The sequence below is a fragment of the Nicotiana tabacum genome, chromosome 12, assembly GCF_000715075.1.
Source record: "Nicotiana tabacum cultivar K326 chromosome 12, ASM71507v2, whole genome shotgun sequence".
In the NCBI taxonomy this organism is placed as follows: Eukaryota; Viridiplantae; Streptophyta; class Magnoliopsida; order Solanales; family Solanaceae; genus Nicotiana; species Nicotiana tabacum.
In genome coordinates, this window is record NC_134091.1 from 58,808,185 (window position 1) to 58,827,462 (window position 19,278).

The 19,278-nt window shown below is 34.6% G+C and overlaps 2 protein-coding genes across 2 annotated transcripts; one reads left to right on the forward strand and one right to left on the reverse strand.

The window, feature by feature from the left end:
* The first annotated feature begins 3,471 nt into the window (after positions 1-3,471).
* Positions 3,472-6,369, forward strand: LOC107807704 (protein SENSITIVE TO PROTON RHIZOTOXICITY 1). Its single transcript, XM_075226539.1, has 2 exons — positions 3,472-3,608; positions 4,698-6,369. The coding sequence occupies exon 2, from the start codon at positions 4,727-4,729 to the stop codon at positions 6,269-6,271; it is 1,545 nt and encodes a 514-aa protein (XP_075082640.1). The 5' UTR covers positions 3,472-3,608; positions 4,698-4,726; the 3' UTR covers positions 6,272-6,369.
* Positions 6,370-6,726: 357 nt separating this feature from the next.
* LOC107807702 (uncharacterized) lies at positions 6,727-11,256 on the reverse strand. Its single transcript, XM_016632139.2, has 6 exons — positions 10,840-11,256; positions 9,733-9,917; positions 8,253-9,605; positions 7,746-7,881; positions 7,259-7,644; positions 6,727-7,157 (listed from the first exon to the last, which is right to left on the reverse strand). The coding sequence occupies exons 1-6, from the start codon at positions 11,129-11,131 to the stop codon at positions 6,921-6,923; spliced, it is 2,589 nt and encodes an 862-aa protein (XP_016487625.2). The 5' UTR covers positions 11,132-11,256; the 3' UTR covers positions 6,727-6,920.
* Positions 11,257-19,278: the final 8,022 nt, after the last annotated feature.

The following is a 19,278-nucleotide window of genomic DNA, read 5'->3' on the forward strand; positions in this document are numbered from 1 at the left end:
TTTATTACAGCAATATAGAGTTATAACATTCTTAAGGAAATTATTATTTTTTATTCTGTATTTTGTTTGTGGAGATTAAAACCTGTGTGATTTTCTACTCCTTCTAAATTTTACTATTCTGATTTGAAGATATAAAAACTTCATCAGAGTATTGAAATTCATAAAACGATTTGAAGAACATAAAAACTTCATCGTTTTTCTGTGAAACAGTATATAAAAATTTCGGTTTTATTAATTATACATACTGTTTTTGTTAATAACAGTATTGTTTACTGTTCTGATTTTGCCATTAATTGAACTATTCTGATTTTAAAGCAGCTATGTCATCTTCTGATTCAGCGTTTTGGAAAGAGGCAGTCAATAGTGAGATTCAATCAATTTTGGATAACCATATATGAGAATTGGTAGATCTTCCTCCAGAAAATAAGCCTTTATGTTCGAAATGGATCTTTAAACGGAAAGTGAAAGCTGATAGCACTATTGACAAATATAAGGCAAGACTTGTTGTCAAAGGTTATAGACAAAAGGAAGGCCTTGATTACTTTGACACTTACTCGCCAGTAACGAGGATAACATCTATTAGGGTGTTAGTGGCACTAGCGGCCGTGTATGGTCTTGAAATCCATCAAATGGATGTTAAAACAGCTTTCTTAAATGGAGAATTAGAGGAAGAGATTTACATGGAACAACCTGAGGGTTTTGTGGTAACTGGTAAAGAAAAGAAAGTGTGCAAACTTGTTAAGTCACTTTATGGACTTAAACAAGCACCCAAACAATGGCATGCCAAATTTGACCAAACAATGTTGGCAAGTGGGTTTAAAATCAACGAGTGCGACAAATGTGTTTACATTAAAAACACTCCAGGTCATGAAGTCATTGTTTATTTATATGTTGATGACATGTTGATAATGAGCAAAAATATGGCAGATATAAATGCTACTAAGCGCATGTTGGCTAGCAAATTCGATATGAAAGACTTAGGAGTTGCTGATATGATCTTAGGAATCAGAATTCACAAGACTCCACAAGGTCTAGCATTATCACAGTCTCACTACATTGAAAAGGTACTTGACAAGTTCAAGTATTTAGATTTCAAAATTGCCAAGACTCCAATTGACGTGAGTTATGCACTTCAAAAGAATGAAGGTGAAAGTGACTCGCAATTGAATTATGCAAGAGTATTGGGAAGTTTGATGTATATCATGAATTTTACACGACCAGATATAGCATGTGCTATTAGTAAACTGATTCGGTTTACAAGTAATCCTAATCACATACATTGGATGGCAATGAAACGAGTTTTGGGGTATCTCAAATATACCCAAAATTACGCTTTACATTATAACAAATATCCCTCCGTGATCGAGGGATATAGTCATGCAAATTGGATCACTGGATCATCTGAAGTTAAATCCACGAGTGGATATGTTTTCACAATTGGGGGTGGAGCAGTGTCTTGAAAATCATCCAAACAAACGTGCATCGCCCGTTCTACAATGGAATCTGAATTCATAGCTTTAGATAAGGCCGGTGAAGAAGCTGAATGGCTCCGGAATTTCTTGGAAGATATTTCATTTTGGCCCAAATCTTTGGCACCTATTTGTATACATTGTGATAGTCAAGCGGCAATAGGCAGGGCAGGGAGCGTTATGTATAACGGAAAATCTCGTCATATACGACGGAGATACAATACCGTTAGACAACTACTCTCTAGTGGTGTTATCACAATTGACTACATAAAGTCAAGAGATAACGTATCAGATCCACTTACAAAAGGCATATCTAGAGAGGCAGTTGAAAGATCATCAAAGGGAATGGGGTTAAGGTCTAGGACAAGTCATCATGACGGTAACTCTACCTAGCAGACTGGAGATCCCACGAGCTAGGTTCAAAGAGATCAAACAAAGTTATGAATGACGGTTCAACATTGTCAAATAACTCAACCCATTCTTGTGATGAAGACAATGTTCAGAAATCGAGGTAAATCATTAAGGCTTTTTGATGAGTCAACAAAGCTTAAAGGTTTTTAATGATTTGCTAAGTCTGGCAGGATATGACCAGATAGTGTATCTATAGGATTACATGTTTAGAAATCACCTATGTGAGTGTGAAGTATAAGCCGCTTCAAGGGGAATGAAAGTAAAGGCCCATTCTCTAAGCACTCATGAAATCAGGCGGTGTTCATGGCTGAAACGAACACAACCGTGAGAACCATAGATGGTTAAGGATTGATTGTGTGACTTATATTGTCTAGGTATACAACAAAGCTCGACGGTTCAAAGATATCAAATCTACCGATTGACCGAGTATATCCGATATAAGTTCACTACGAAAAGTTCAAAGGGAAACCTACTTATCCAGATGCAATTAATTCTTGCATGTAAAACACACACGCGTCCGTGCATTCCTTTATTTTATAGCCATTCCCCATTCATGTGGGAAATTGTTGGGATTTTAAGCTTGTGTAGCTTAAAGAGGGTGAATGAGAAATGGAGGAAAAATAAAATACTTGAGTTTCCCTTGGGAAAGGGACATTATCCCATATCGGAGGAAGAAAAGGCTTTTGATGGGTATATATATAATTGCTTTTCTTCTAGCTCTTAAAGAGTTAAGAAAAAGGCAACCCTCGCGCCGTCGTCGTCGCTCGCTCGGCTTCGGCTTCGGTCAAAGATTGATTGATTAATCTTTTTGGATAAAATTCCTTTCAATTATTTAATTAATTAATTAAATAATTAACGAAAAATTTAATTCGGAATAACCCATGACCTGCGATCCGGTTCGGTCAGGCCCGTTTTCTTTTCCGGATTATTTTAAATACATTTTTCCCGCAATATTTCAAACCCCCCTTTTCAACAGACATGGCTGTTTCTGAAAGGTTGCAAACCTTTTCAGAAACAATGCCAGCAACTCTATAAATAGAGTTTGAATCCCAGAATCTTCCTTACGAAATTTTCTGAGCTGCTGCTTCTTCTTCTTCTTCTTCTTCTTCTTCTTCTTCTTCACAATATTTTTCAGTATGTTTTACGGCCATTGAGTGGTTCGCAGTTCATCAGAGTTTTTGGTACCAATACACTGGTGAGTTAAATCGTTCTATTCTGGGAGGATATATTCCAGCACTTCAGGTACTTGAGGGGAATAATTTCCTTAAGGACACACTGTGTATTCAGTGGGCTCGATTTATTCCTATACTGTTTTTTTATTTTTCAGAATCTATTTCGTTAAACAAGTATTACTAACTTTCTGTTTCTGTTTTTTCAGAAAATTTAATTGTTTATTACAGCAATACAGAGTTATAACATTCATATTATAAGAAATTTTAAACTCTATTATTTAATCACAACTAAGTAATAAAAGATTTTATGTTTCTTTTTTCGTGTAAAACTCTAGTTGCGACTAAATTTTTAAGAGAAGTGAAGTCAGAATATTCTTGGAGAGCAGTGGGTCCCATCAGTAGGCCTTAAGGCTCTGTTTGGGTAGCAATCGGTAGGAGGAATCAAATACGCTTGCTTACTCCTATTATATATATGAACTGGGGTTCAGCAACTTTTCTCTTTCGCTTTCCTACATCTCTGAACAGAAAGATTTAGCATTGGCTGACCTTCAATCTGGTTAGTTTTCATGATTTCCAAGGGGTTTTAGTTCACTTTCTCTGTGTTTGGTGGATCCTATAATGATTTGTTGCTGAAAAGTTTAGTCTTTGATGAGTTGACTATGTGATTTCGTGATACAAAAAAAAATTAAAAATGATCGAATTTGATGTGTACGTGAATATCTTGTAGTGGGGGGTTTTTCTCAGAAATGATTACTGAAGATTCTTGATATAAGATTCTTGATATTCATGGTTGCGGTGGAGGAATTCGGACGGGATAGAGAAATGGAGGGGTTGGGGGTTTTTTTGGGGGGGGGGGGGGGGGTTGAAGGGTTTGGTTAATGCATATAAGTTAAACTTTTTTGGGGGATAGATTGACCCGTATATGGGAAAGGAAGGGTTGTTTTGGTTGGGGGGGGGGGTTCGTTGACTTAGGATTGAACCTAAGTTCTAACTCAATCATTAGACTTGAAAATTACTGGATTTTTTTTTTTATTTATTGTTTTTGTGGAAGTTTACTGTGGGATATTCACTTTTAAAAAGAAAAAAGAAAAAAGAAAAATTTAGCGTGGAATATTTAGTTCTGTGGAGGCTCATTAGTTGGATACAGGACAATTGAATTAGAAGTCAAGATGATAAAGAACATACTATGATTAGAAATATGTAAATTGATACACCAGATTTATGGTTTGAACTTTATTAGAAAGAATGAATTTGGTCGCAGTTGTACCATCCATCCTATTAGTTAGACTGTTTGTTTGCCTTGATGTAGCTGTGCTGAACAGGGATGGCGCAGTATAGTTAACTTTTAACATTAGCTTGTTAGAAGTTAATGTTACCTACCTACCCGTTACTATGCTACTCGTGTATGATCATTCTCGGCCTATCATATCATAAAACGACGTTTCTTTGATGTTCTTTTCTTAGTTTTTAATGCTTTTAAAATTGCGGTCTTGAGTACTCTCCTGATGATTTTAATTTAAAGTATATTCAATTAATTCAGTTGTTACTGAATAAAATACTGTTTTCATGCTTGTGTCATATGGATTTGATTGATTATGATGAAGTGCTCTTAATTTTCTTTGCTTTCCAACTTTTCTTTGTGCAGTCTTTTTACTTTAGGAAGCAGATTCGGATATGGATCCTGATGACAGTCTTAGTGAAGATCCTTGGACAAAGTCGTCTTCAGCTGGCAATGAATTACTGAAAATTGTGCCCTCAGATAACCATTCATTTACCAATTTCAATCTGCACGCGCAGAAGTGGGAAGGTTCCTCTTATTTGGATCAACAGACCAGGATTGAGCAACAGTTTTCTGGATTTACTCAACCAAAACACACATATCAGATGGATCAACATGGGAATCAGATGAATGAAAATCATGACTCAACCAGAACAAAGGACTGGGATCCAAGTACTTTGCTAAACAACCTTTCGTTTCTCGAGCAAAAGATTCATCAGCTCCAGGAACTAGTACATTTGATTGTTGGGCGGAGAGGTCAGACTGGGCTTCAGGGAAATGACCTTATAGTTCAGCAGCAACAGTTAATCACAGCGGACCTTACTTCTATTATAGTCCAATTGGTATCAACTGCAGGAAGTCTTCTTCCAACTATGAAGCGCACACTTTCCTCCGTGAGCCCTGCTGCTAGCCAACTTGTGCAGTTTGGTGGCGTCACAGTTCCTTCTGCAACATGTACTAATGGCGGGGGACTGCCATGTAATGATGGTGGTGTTACTAAAGTGGAAGATCAGTCCAACCACGTTGACCAGTTGAGAGATTGTGGAATTGAACAAAGCCATGCTGTTGATGGACATGAATCAAAAGATGAAGATGAAGCTGAGGAAGAAGAGAACCTTCCTCCCGGTTCCTATGAGATTCTGCAGTTGGAGAAGGAGGAAATCCTTGCACCACACACTCACTTTTGCACAATTTGTGGCAAGGGATTTAAGAGGGATGCCAATTTGCGGATGCACATGAGAGGTCATGGTGATGAGTACAAGACTCCAGCAGCTCTTGCAAAGCCTCATAAAGAACCAAGCTCCGAGCCAACACTCATCAAAAGGTATTCCTGTCCTTATGTTGGATGCAAGCGCAATAAGGAGCATAAGAAGTTTCAGCCTCTGAAGACGATCTTATGTGTGAAAAACCATTACAAGAGAACCCACTGTGAGAAAGCCTATACTTGCAGTAGATGTAATATAAAGAAATTTTCTGTTATTGCTGATCTTAAAACACATGAAAAGCATTGTGGTAAAGATAAATGGCTTTGTTCCTGCGGAACAACATTTTCTAGGAAAGATAAGCTTTTCGGACACATTGCCCTTTTTCAAGGTCATACTCCTGCAGTTCCACTGGATGAAACTAAAGGATCTGCTGGGACATCTGACCGAGGCCAAACAAGTGAAGTCACCATGAAAGCACGACAAGAAGATTTTAAGGTAAATGCTTCACATGGCAATGAGTTTCAAAATCCCAGGGATATAAAAAGCGCTGCAGATGATCCAGGCAGTTATTTCTCGCCTTTGAACTTTGATACTAGCAATCTTAATGGATTTCAAGAGTTCCCTCGACCACCATTTGACGAGTCAGATAGCTCATTCTCGTTTCTGCTATCTGGATCATGTGAATACCCTCCTCACAAGGCTGCAAAATATATGAGTTCTAGTGAACTGGAATAACACAACCAGTATTCAATTTGTATTTGATTCAGTGTAGCTATCTATTCTATCATCATGCCATTGGTTTCTCAGAATAACTAAAATTGTTTTTCTTAAAATTTTTAGTATCATTGTTGCTATGAGTTTGTTCAGTTGCAGCAAGTCAAAAAGGATAACTCGTTAACTGGTTAGAGCAGTTTTACCGAAGATTAAGCTCATGCAGCCTAACAAGAATCTCGATTGATATCAGAACCGTCCCTAATCATTTCGCCAAGGGAATTACGTTCCTTTTAGCAGCAAATCAGATGATAATAATTTATCACCAAACTGTATACTATAATTTATCACTTCTTCCTTTTTTTGTTTTTTTTGGTGGGGTGGGGGGTGGGGGAAGAGGGGTTTAATAAAACAAAGAAAGAAAGAGTGGACGAAACCGAATATTTATGAATTACCCAGATTTGCACCAAAAAAGAAGCTAACAACCAAAAAAGAAAGAACTAAAGATTTATGAATTACCCAGATTTTCACAAAAAAAAAGAAGCAAACAACCATTTTATTGCAATAACAAAAGGTTCCAAAAATGGTGAAACATTGGCACTTGAGAGCATAGCATGAACGATTCAATCTGAAGAGAAGGGCTGTACAACAGCAAACAGCTAACACAATTGGTTCAGCTGGCTGAACATATGTGCCTATAATGAGAATTATGGAGCAATATGAGCTTCAACCCTTTTGCAGCTTCTCCAGTCTTTTTTGGAGGGCCACGGTAGTATGTTTCCCTAAGAACAAAGTCATCCTCGCATGACCAAGTCCTTCCCCTAGGAGAACTGTCCTTCCAAAGAAACCGCTCAGAGAATGGGTTCACTAAGCTCTCGCGAAACTCTTCTGCTGTCTCACAGTTCAAACCCTGCGCATCAATTAACATTAGGTAAAAGAATTCATCACGTACAGCTTTTAGTTTTGGAAAATTGAATATTGAAAAGGTAGGATGGTTGGGTATGGTCTTACTTCTGCCATGGCCTTGATTTTCATGGTAAGATCATTGCTAAGGAGGACGAGTTGTCCGTTCTTGTTGGTTCTTTTGAAGAAGAGGGCATATTCAAGGATATGATCTTCTGCTGTGGGTGAGGCAGATTCCATTAGACCACTCTGTGGAGAAAATGGAAGAGAACCACCAATAGGGAACATGCCATTCTCCTCACTGAACAAAGACAATGGAGAAGTAGCAGGAGGAGTTGGCGCCACTGATCTTGTTTCTTCCGCGCAACTCTGTACATGAATCCATGACTTTACATTTACCATGCAGTCTTCTATCCATTCTAATGCTGCAGATACCTCTGTTGTCCTTCTAAACAAACTAGCACGCCTTTTCATGCAATCCAATTCTCTTATAACTGTTAACAATGAGCAGGTAATGTTCAGCCAAAGCAGGCATTCTAGACCAATATGATGGATATATTTGAAAATGATGAAACTTTCAGGGGTAATTCATTACCGGTTCTTGGTATTATCAGGTATGTCCCCTTGAGACCTTGCAGCAGCTGCAAACTTTTCCTTGATTCTTTATTCAGCAAAGAACCAGTGTCTACTACCATGGTCCACGTCCTATTCTGTTCCACGACACTGTTATTCTGCAGATAAATTTTAAGAGACAAATTAGAGATCTTCAAGTTTCTACATTTACACCAGAGAGTCAAACTAACTGTTAACTTGTAAGGTTTGAACAAAGAAGAAAGTTTGAATAACATTATTAGCTAATCCTTTGAACCAACAAATTTGCTGTGTGAATCAACTTGTCTCAAAGAATATAGTGGAAAAGAAACTAAAACAAATGCAACCAGAAGAAATGCGTCCTAGCCAAAATCATTTCAAGAAGACTTCTCCAAATCTATGACCTCTCAGAAGCTAATGACAAGTACTGCAGCTTGGAAACATGCCTCTGTCTATGCTAATCTTAGAATAAAAAAGCTTTTTCAGCATAAAAGTTTGATATTGAACTTACAGAGAAGGGGCATGCCTCCTTAGTCTCTCGATACTTGATTGGACTGCCACTCAACTTAACGTCCTCGTGTGGAGATATTGAGCTGGTCTTTGCAGGGCTGTTCACAAGAAGTGACTGAAAAGGCACTCTATCCATTCTGTTCTTCACTGTGTTTACCTCTGATCTCTCTAGATTTCTGGAAGCAAGGTTTGGAGTTCCATTTTGATGGAATATGGAATCAACTACACTGTTCAGAGGAAATTTAAACGCTTCTAGATGCTGAACATCTTCCAACATTGCTATCTTCTTCATTGATCTCATAAAATGAGTACCAGGTGTCATATTTTCTTTATCTGGAGTGAACATTTCTTCATCATTGTCATCCATATCAGACCATGTTGATTTAGTAGTTGATCCTAGAGTTGATCCTAGCTTCTCTTTTTTGTGGGATACAAGACCTTCAGCTCGACTGGCCATTGGCTCAACCACTTTTTTCAGAGATGAAAATTTAAAGGGTTTTGGATGCTTAACTTGATGCTGGCTTCCCATCTTCTTCATCGTCCTCAGCAAACGAGTGTTTGGTGTCCTATTCTCCTTGTCCGGAGTGAAAATCTCTTGGTTCTCATCCATATTAGAAAGCACAGACTTACTATCTGATCCATTTGTCATCTCAGAAAGACACGATTTCTTCATGGACCCAAGGAAGAGAGAACTAGGAGTACTGTTCTCTTTGTCAGGAGTAAAGACCTCTTCCTCTTTATCCTTGTTTTCACTAGCAAAAAGATCTTTAGAAACTGATTTAATTCCTGCTCTTTCACGATTAAGCGATTCAACTTCAGTTTCCATGTCAACTTTTTCATTCATTGCCCTATATTTAGAAACTGATTTAATTCCTGCTCTTTCACGATTAAGCGATTCAACTTCAGTTTCCATGTCAACTTTTTCATTCATTGCCCTATCTCTACCAGTTTGAATCTGAACACTGAAAAGTTTTCCCCTTCTAGACCAAATGCTTGAACATCTTTGCGGTGATCTTTCCGGGGTACCATCTACTACATTTTCTGTTTTGGACTGTTCTGAGTCAAGAAGCGCTTCTGGTGCACTATTTTCATTGTCAGGTTGGTAAGAAGCAGGCTGCAGCAAACTAATTTCACCTTTTTCATGGATATTCCCAGGTAGATTATTTCTGTTTGCTGCCTCGTATTTATCAGGAAATGGAGAACTCATTTTCTCAAGCAGTGGAGGAGCTGGTGGGGTCAAACTACTCACACGCGGTAACGAACTCATACCAGAAAATGATGAGTCTAAACCCTGCACCATATCATCATCCTCTTTCTGGATTTGGTCATTCTGGGGAGAAAAGCCACTCTCCTCCTAGAGAATCAATAAATGCATGCACAACAAGGCAAAGAATAAAAATTAGAGCGAACAAAAAAGAAAAAAGAAATGGAGTTACTGCACCATAATTCTGAACCTATATATTACTACTGCTTCAGCTCACCTGATGTTGTTCCTCCTGTGTGTTTTCTGGTACAAATGGATTCTCCATATCATATGCGCGGCTGATTGGAACCCAGTGAAGCCTGTAAACCCTGCTTGAACCTCCAAGCTGCATCCTATCACCTTCTTTCAACTCCACTCGAGCTCCTGATTCGATTTTCTTACCAGAAATCCATGTCCCATGAACTACAAAGGACAAGATGAAATGACCTTACTGATTAACCGAAAGAAGCAAGATGAAATGTCTAAACAAGAATGCATTTGAAAGCAAAGTATAGAGAGAGATAAAACCTTCACACAAAAATAGGCTTTGACATCAGTAGTTATGTCTTAAATCTTAAATCAATTGGGAAAAATGGTTGAAGCTTGAAAGACAACACATTGTATCATTGATAATAGCCAACAAGATTTCAAGAGTTTAAAGTTCACATGCTCTTACAGAACTCCATCACCCCCTAAAAAATTCAAGATTTTAAACCCCCAAAGACATGCACTTGCTCGAAGACACTTGCTGAATTTTAACAATTTCAAGAACCATAAAATGAATATTTCAGAGTATCTACAGGAAACAAAAACAGATGTATCGTACGCGGAAACATTTAGCCTCCTCAATAAACTGTACAAAGAGTCTGTAATAAAACCCCATTCAACAACTAAAATACTGTAACAATCAAGATATGGATAGAGATTTCGTAAATTCTTCGCATAATTCACAAATCTTGTCATCATCAAGAAAAATGCAACAATAATTCTAAAATTGAAAGATGACACATTGATAAAGACAATCAAACGCAAAAAGAAGAAACTATAGAAACCCTCAAGAATTCAAGAACCACATATGAGGATTAGAATGAATCTGCTGCAAACAAGAGTAGGATAAAATTCAAGAAAATAACTCAAATTACCATCACAAATAATGAAGATTACTTTTAAATAGCAAACTATAAATGATGTTTCAAGAACCATATATGATGATTGAATACAGACATTCTTCAAAAACCGAAAGCAAACACAAAATACCCATTTCAAGATAGGGATAGAGAACTGAAAACCCATAAATTAAGTTTCAAAATAATGCAAACTTTACAGAAGAAGAAGGGCAGAGTACCTGAAGAGAGATCAGTAACAGAGAGGGAGTGAAGGGAGGGTTTAGAGTGGATACGGAGGTGAAATCTGCTGATGCTTGGATGTTCCAACGTAATGTTACAATCTGGGTGTCTACCAACCACCAAAATCTCTTCAAATTCTGATGTTTCTTGATTTGAAGAAGAAGATGAAGGGGGGTTGTCAAGGAGGAAAATGTTCTTGAGAATGGCACCGTTCTTTAGCACTGTAAACACTGGAATTTTTTTCTCTTCTACACTCTCTAAAATGGGTTGAGCTTCCCGCTTGTCTGCCATGAGATCAAGAATGAAGAAAATGAGAAGACACAGAGCAAAGTATGTGTGTGTATACTCCTATGTGTTTTGGGTGGAAATGAGAAGAGGGTTTTGAATATAATCTTGAAAAAGGTGACCGTTTGAGAGGGAATGCAATCTGTGTGAAAGAAACGGCTAATTTTCCCATTTAATAGCGGTATTATTACAATGCTTATTGTAATTTGTTTGGCTCTAATCCTCTCCAATTCCGTTTCTTTTGAGATAAATTACCCCATGGTAAACCAGATAGGAGTAACTTTTCAAAAATTGAGATTCACTTTTCTTAAAATTTATAATCTATATCTATATCTATCTATATATAAAAACAAAGGAAAAAATCATCTCATTAAGTCAAGTGCAGCGTAGAAAGAAGCCACATGTCATAAGTAGTTAATAATTAGTTATTGATTATTATTTTTGAATTTAAATATCTATAAAATAATAAAATAAAATATTTTATAATAATAAACAAAATTTTAAAAAACTGTCCATTCAAATTGGAGAGTAGTTATTGAAGTTTTTAAATTATTTTAAAATTAAAAATTAAAAAAATAAATTGCCAATTCATAATTTCTTTGTTTTTTAATAATTTTTGTTTTTCTTTTTAAAAATAAAAAGTTTTTTTATTCAGAAAATATCCATCTATATCTAAAAGCAGAGGAAAAACCCTCTCCTTAAGCCAAGTGACAGCTTAGAAAGAAGCCACATGACATAAGTAGTTAATAATTAGTTATTCGTTATTATTTTTGAATTTAAATATCTATAAAATAATAAAATAAAATATTTTATAATAATAAACGAAAATTAAAAAAACATTGTCGATTCAAATTGGAAAATAGTTTCAATTTGGATTTTTTAAATTATTTTAAAATAAAAAACTACAATTACAAAAAATAAATCTATAATTTCTTTGTTTTTTATTTTAAAAATAAAAGTTTATTTATTCAGAAAATATTATTGAGAATAATAGAATAAAATATAAAATATAAAAATATATATCTTCTATTATATTATAAAAATAAAGTAGCATACAAAAAATTAAATAAAATAATATGCTAATAAAAGTTTCTATTAACAATGCAATAATACTAAATATTGGATAATATAATAAAGAAAAATACATAACAAAAAAGTTATTCGATGCCTATATAAGTCTCTTTAATTTAATAGAAATTTTATTCATTAAAATTCAAATAATATTATTGAGCACAAGAGGATAAAATTTAAAATAAAAAAATATTTCAAGAGTAATAAAATATATATCTTCTATTATACTATAAAAAGAAAGTAGTAGACAAAAATATTAAACAAAATAATATGCTAATAAAAGTTTCTATTAACAATGCAATAATACTAAATATTGGATAATATAATAAAGAATAAAGAAACTACATAACAAAAAAGTTATTCAATGACTATACAACTCTCTTTAATTTAATAGAGATTTTATTCACTAAAATTCGGATAATATTATTGAGAACAATAGGATAAAATTTAAAATAAAAAAAATATTTCTAGAGTAATAAAATATATATCTTCTATTATATTACAAAAAGAAAGTAGTAGACAAAAATATTAAACAAAGTAATATGCTAATAAAAATTTCTATTAACAATGTAAAAATATTAAATATTGGATAAGTATAATAAAGAAAAATATAGAACAAAAAAGTTATTCAATGACTATATAAGTCTCTTTAATTTAATAGAGATTTTATTCATTAAAATTCAGACAATATTATTGAGAACATTAGAATAAATTTAAAATAAAAAAAATATTTCAATAGTAATGAAATATATATCATTTATTATATTACAAAAAGAAAGTAGTAGCCAAAAATATTAAATAAAGTAATATGCTAATAAATATTTTTTTAATTTAATAGAGATTTTATTCATTAAAATTCAGACAATATTATTGAGAACATTAGAATAAAATTTTAAAAAATAATATATTTCAAGAGTAATAAAATATATATCTTTTATTATATTACAAAAAGAAAGTAGTAGCCAAAAATATTAAATAAAGTAATATGCTAATAAATATTTCTATTAACAGTGCAATTTTATTAAATATTGGATAATATAATAAAGAAAAATACATAACAAAAACGTTATTCGATAACTATATAAGTCCCTTTAATTTAGTAGAGATTTTATTTGTCACGACCCCAATTTTCCTCCGTAGGATGTCGTGATGGCAATGTGAGCTTAACACTTATTGAATTAATGACAAACTCAATCAAAAACTATTAAACATGAACATAAATTTTCTATACAAAGCTTACGATCCCAAAACCGGTAGTACAAGTCATAAGCTCTATAAAGTTTACTAAAAAATCTCTAAATACAACTGTTCCAGAATAGAATTAAACAGTACAAGGTAAAATTTCAGAAGGTGACTCCGAGGCGTGCGAACGCGACATCAGGTGTACCTTGAATCTCCACAGCAATGCCCGATCAGCTAGCTAATGATCAACAAACTCTGAGGTACCTGAATCTGCACAAAAATATGCAGAAAGCGTAGTATGAGTACACCACAACGGTACCCAGTAAGTATCAAGACTAATCATGGTAAAGTAGTGACGAGGGACAGTCAAGACACCTACTAGATCAAATAACTTGTACAAGTATGAATGTGAAACTATCAGGGAACAATATCAGTAGGGAAACAAACATGTAATAACGTCATGGAGTAAGCTGAATACAGTTAAAGTCCGGTGAAACCAAGTAGAAGGAACAAGTAATAATTCAATGGAGCAACGACTTCCACATAAGATTTGTTCAAAGATTTCCCCGAGGTACTTCACCTCATACTCACATTTCACGGGTCTCAATTCGTGAACCCTAATCACTTGAAATCTCATTCCCACATTATAATTCATAACCGCACGAACGACTCACGTGTCAAGAGAGTGACAATATCAAATATCCGCATGGATAACTCACGTGCCAACAATATTAATGATTCATGACCATACGGACAATTCACGCGCCAATAGAACATCTCTCACACAGAAGGCAAGTAAACGGGAGTACATGTAAATGGTCAATAATATCAGGATTCATCTTCTTAAACCGATATGGGTGATTAATTATGTGTATGCTTGTGGAAGTGTTCTATCCCAATTCAAGTCAACAAGTAAGAGTAGAGATAATGAAAGGCACATAAGAAACGATCACAACAAAATGTACAAGGTATAACTCACACAAGGCAGGCACACCACTACACAAATATCAACAATAACAATGCCCCCAGTCGATCACAAGTCATCACAAATCATTTCCCGACATAGCCCACCTTGTTTTGTCACGTGCGCAATAATAAGGTAAATGCCCGCCTTGTCTCGCCGCACGCACACAATAATATTCCCACCTTATCTCGTCACATGTGCAAACCCACATATATAGCCCGTCTTGTCATGCCGCATGTGCAAATATCAATAATAACAACAACACGAAAAAATCACGTGCGAATATCCCGACAATGCTCTCAACAATTCCACCCGTGCCAAAACATAACAACACAATAAAATGACTTTCACAACATGTACCCATATGCCACAATATTTCCTCAAAACAATTTCAATACCACAGCCACACATAGCCCTCGACTCAACAACACCGAGTACAACGATAACAACAATGATAACACAAGAGTACGACAAGTAAATCAACACAAAAACTTCAGAACACAAAGAAACGGAAGAACGAGCTCACAAAGAAAGACACAACAGAGAATAATGGTCTCAACAAGAATAGCTCAACAAAGGGAGAGATAATGTGTAACAATGATTCCACAAGAGTGCAATTCGACGATAAGAGAGATATCATGAATCAATGACCCCAAATAAGAATGTGTCAACAATGAAAGGGATAACAAAACTTCAATTAAGGCTAAGCAATTATGGAAGAAATAATAATAACTTCAATTAAGGTTAAGCAATTATGGAAGAAATAATAATAACTTCAATTAAGGTTAAGCAACTACTGGAAATACACCAAGGCAATAAAGAGGCAACAACTTCAATTAAGGCACATAAGAGTTTAATTGGCAACAAGGGTAGAACATGAATCAATCAATTTCAAATAAGACACGTAAGAGTGAATTTAGTAAATGGAAATAACATGCTAAAACAACTTCACATCTAATGAACATAAGAACCTAAGAGGCCTAAATGGTCAAATTTCCACAACTAAGCTCGAGTACGTACTCGTCACCTTGTGTACACGGCCTTCACATGACACAATTAGCACAAATGACTTAAATACTAAGGGGTGGTTCCTCCTCCCCACAAAGTTAAGCAAGATACTTACCTCAAAGAAGCTAGACAGATATTCTAAAATGATCTTCTCGAGTGAAACAACCTCCGGACGGCTCAAATCTAGCCAAAATAACTTCAAATCATAAATAAAACTTATAGAAAATAATTCAGGATAATATAGCTTCGGTCTTTAATTAAAGCTAAAAAGTCAACCTAAAAAGTCAACCCCGGGTTCGCACCTCAAAACCTAATAAAATTCATAAAATCCGAATATCCATTTTGATACGAGTCCAACCATACCAAAATTATTAAATTCCGATATCGAATCGCCCTTCAAATCCTCATTTTATATTTTTGAAAGATTTTATAAATTTTCTATTTTCTTCCATTCAATTCACTAATTTAATGATAAAAACAAATATAAAATCATGAAATAAAATCAAATTCGGGTAAAGATCACTTACCCCAAACAACCACGTGAAGAACCCCTCAAAAATTACCCAAATCCGAAGTCTACAACTCAAAATATGATAAAAATGGTGAACCCCTATTTTTTAGAAAGTCGCATTTGACACCTGAGACTTATAAATCGCATTTCATACCTGAGACTTATAAATCGCATTTCACACCTGTAATTTGCCTTTGTTCCCTTAAACGCCAAACAAAACAGCAATCTTTCCCGACACGGAAATGGGCATAATTCTTTCATACGACCTCGTAATGCGACGATTCTTGTTGCTATGGTTATGTAATTACGATACGGATCTGATGGTTGAATAAAATAACAAATCAAAAGTCGTTTTAACAATGTGGTACTCTTTATGCCAAAAATAACGACGCCGAAACATCAAATAAGAGCGCAACATAATCCAAACCCATCTGAAACTCACCCGAGCCCTATGAGACCCCAACCAAGTATACTAACAAGGCAAGTAAATGGGATTACAAAATGTACGAGCACTCTGAGACCCATGGATATCTGAAGCACCGCACGAAGCCTGCAGTGCAAACTGAACTGGCTAACCCATAAAACCTCTACCATGGCGTACCCTGCCTCCAAAATAGGGACCAGTATATCCTCTCGGTCCACGAGGCCTCTTAGCCTCACCGTCCTCTCTCTCCTGGCCCCACATGTCCCCTCTCTCCTGGTCCCTCATGCCCTCTAATTAGTGCGAAGAATATGGTGGCACTCCTCTAGGAAACCATGTGCATCATCTGAAGCCAAACTATTAAAGGCAGGAGGGTAATACTTCTTGAACCTCGCAAGTCTAAGTTGTTCCTCCTCAGATACTGCTGCCCTAACCAAGGGCTGAACTGGAATAATAGGCTGTGTGTCGGCATGACACCTGGAACCTGACCAACATGGGCTCGCTTCTCTGGAGTACGGGCGGCGAGAGTCTGAGCTCCTCCCCCGGTCTGTGAAGTAGCAGGTGCAATCGGAATCAACCCTTCCTGAGCCAATGTACCAAACATGTTCAGGAACTGTGCTAAGGTCTCCTGAAGTCCGGGGGCAATAACAGGCGCCTCCGGTGCCTGTCCCCCAACAGGAGCTACTGGCGGCTCCTCAACTGCTGCTCTGACAGGTGCTCTAGCTGTAGCACGTGCCCCTCCTCGGCCTCTACCTCGGCCCCTGCCCCAGACCCTAGCAACACCAGCTCTAGGGGCAGCATCATCAGTAATTGTAGCTCGTGTCCTCACCATCTGTGAGAGAATAGAATAACAAAGGCTCAAACTCCGATATCAATAAACTCGCACGATAGGAGTGAAAGAAGTGAAACTATCCTAATAGTTTCATAGCCTCTCAAAGATAAGTACACACGTCTCTGTACCGATCCGCAAGACTCTACTAAACTCGCTTATGACTCGTAGACCTATGAACCTAGAGCTCTGATGCCAACTTGTAACGACCCCAATTTTTCTCCGTAGGATGTCATGATGGCACCTAGTCTCTAAGACTAGGTTCCATCACGATATCCTAAGGTAAAAATTGGGGTCGTGACATTATTCATTAAAATTCAAATAATATTATTGACAACAACAGAAAAAAATTAAAATAAAAAATATTTCAAGATTAATAATATATATATCTCCTCTTATATTACAAAAAGAAAGCAAGCATACAAAAATATTAATAAAGTAATTTGCTAATAAAAATTTGTATTAACAATGTAAAAATACTAAATATTGGATAATAGAATAGAGAAAAATATAGAACAAAAAAGTTATCCAATGACTATATAAACCCCTTTAATTTAATAGAGATTTTATTATTGAGTATATCATATTGACAAATAAGATGACAATTGAAATTTATTAAAGCAATACGATCTAATATGTTCAAACAAGCCCGATAATAATTTAATTTAATTAATATTGACCGCACATCGCGCGGGTACGACTACTAGTTGATGTTAACAGAGCTGAAATTCATGCTTCCATTGATTGGAGGTGTAAGACATATTTTAATTTGAAAAGGTAAATTATACTTGACCAATTGTAACAATGACATTTCGTCTAAGAATATTGTTAAATTTAGAATACCATAATAGGATATTGTCAAATCTATATATAATAAAAGGAGAGACAAAAGAACAATATTAAGACAAGTGGCATAACCACAAAAAGCCAAGTGGCATTGTTAAGACAAAATAAACTATCTTTCTAAATAAAAAATAAAATACCTTTCTAACAAAACAAAGTTGAACTTTTAAAATTATTTTAAAATAAAAAATAAAATTGAAAAAAAAAATTGCTAATTCAAATTGGGGAGTAGTTTCAAATTGAAATTTTAAAATTATTTTAAAATAAAAAAACCAAAATAAAGAAATAAAAAATTTTCAATTCAAATTTGGGTGTAGTTTCTTCCTAATATGATAGTGTATATCTATATCAATATCTATCTATATATTAAAAGATAAGTAAAATATTTATATGATACCATGTGGCATAACCATCTATCTATATATAATAAAAGGAGAGGCAAAAGTACAATATTAAGACAAGTGACATAACCATAAAAAGCCAAGTGGCATTGTTAAGATAAAATAAACTATCTTTCTAACTAAAAAATAAACTACCTTTCTAACAAAACAAAGTTGGAGTTTTAAAATTATTTTAAAATAAAAAACAAAATTGAAAAAAATAATTGCCAATTCAAATTGGAGAGTAGTTTCAAGTTGGAGTTTTAAAATTATTTTAAAATATAAAAACCAAAATAAAGAAATAAACATTTTCAATTCAAATTTGGGATTCAAATTTGGAAGTAGTTTCTTCCTAATATGATAGTCAATATCTATCTCAATATCTATCTATATATAAAAAGATAAGTAAAATATTTATATGATGCCATGTGGTATAACCATTGATAAGAAAAATAATACAATAATATTCGTATTATAGATAAACATAACGATTTTTTTTAAATATTATAGAACAAATATTAATGTATAAAGAGGAGAATACATATAATGTGATTCTATCCCCCACTTTAAATTTATTTTGATAAAATTAAGTAAATAAATAATACTCTAAAATATTAAGAAAATATTATTGATAAATTTCAATATCGAAATAATTATGAGAAAGTCATACATGATAAAGTCAAGTTAAATTTTAAGAGTAATACAAAATTATATTTATTTTATTATATTAAACTGATAATTTATTAATAATTCATATGATAATTTAATAATATTAAGTAATGGATAATACAATTACATAAGCAAGGAACAAAATGAAATGTGGGAAAATATAAAAATATAACACTTCTAATTACAGTTATGATGAGAAAAGTCGTACATATACACTTAACTAAAATCATAATAAATAAATAGTTATAAAGGAAGAATACTAAAAAAAATAAAAA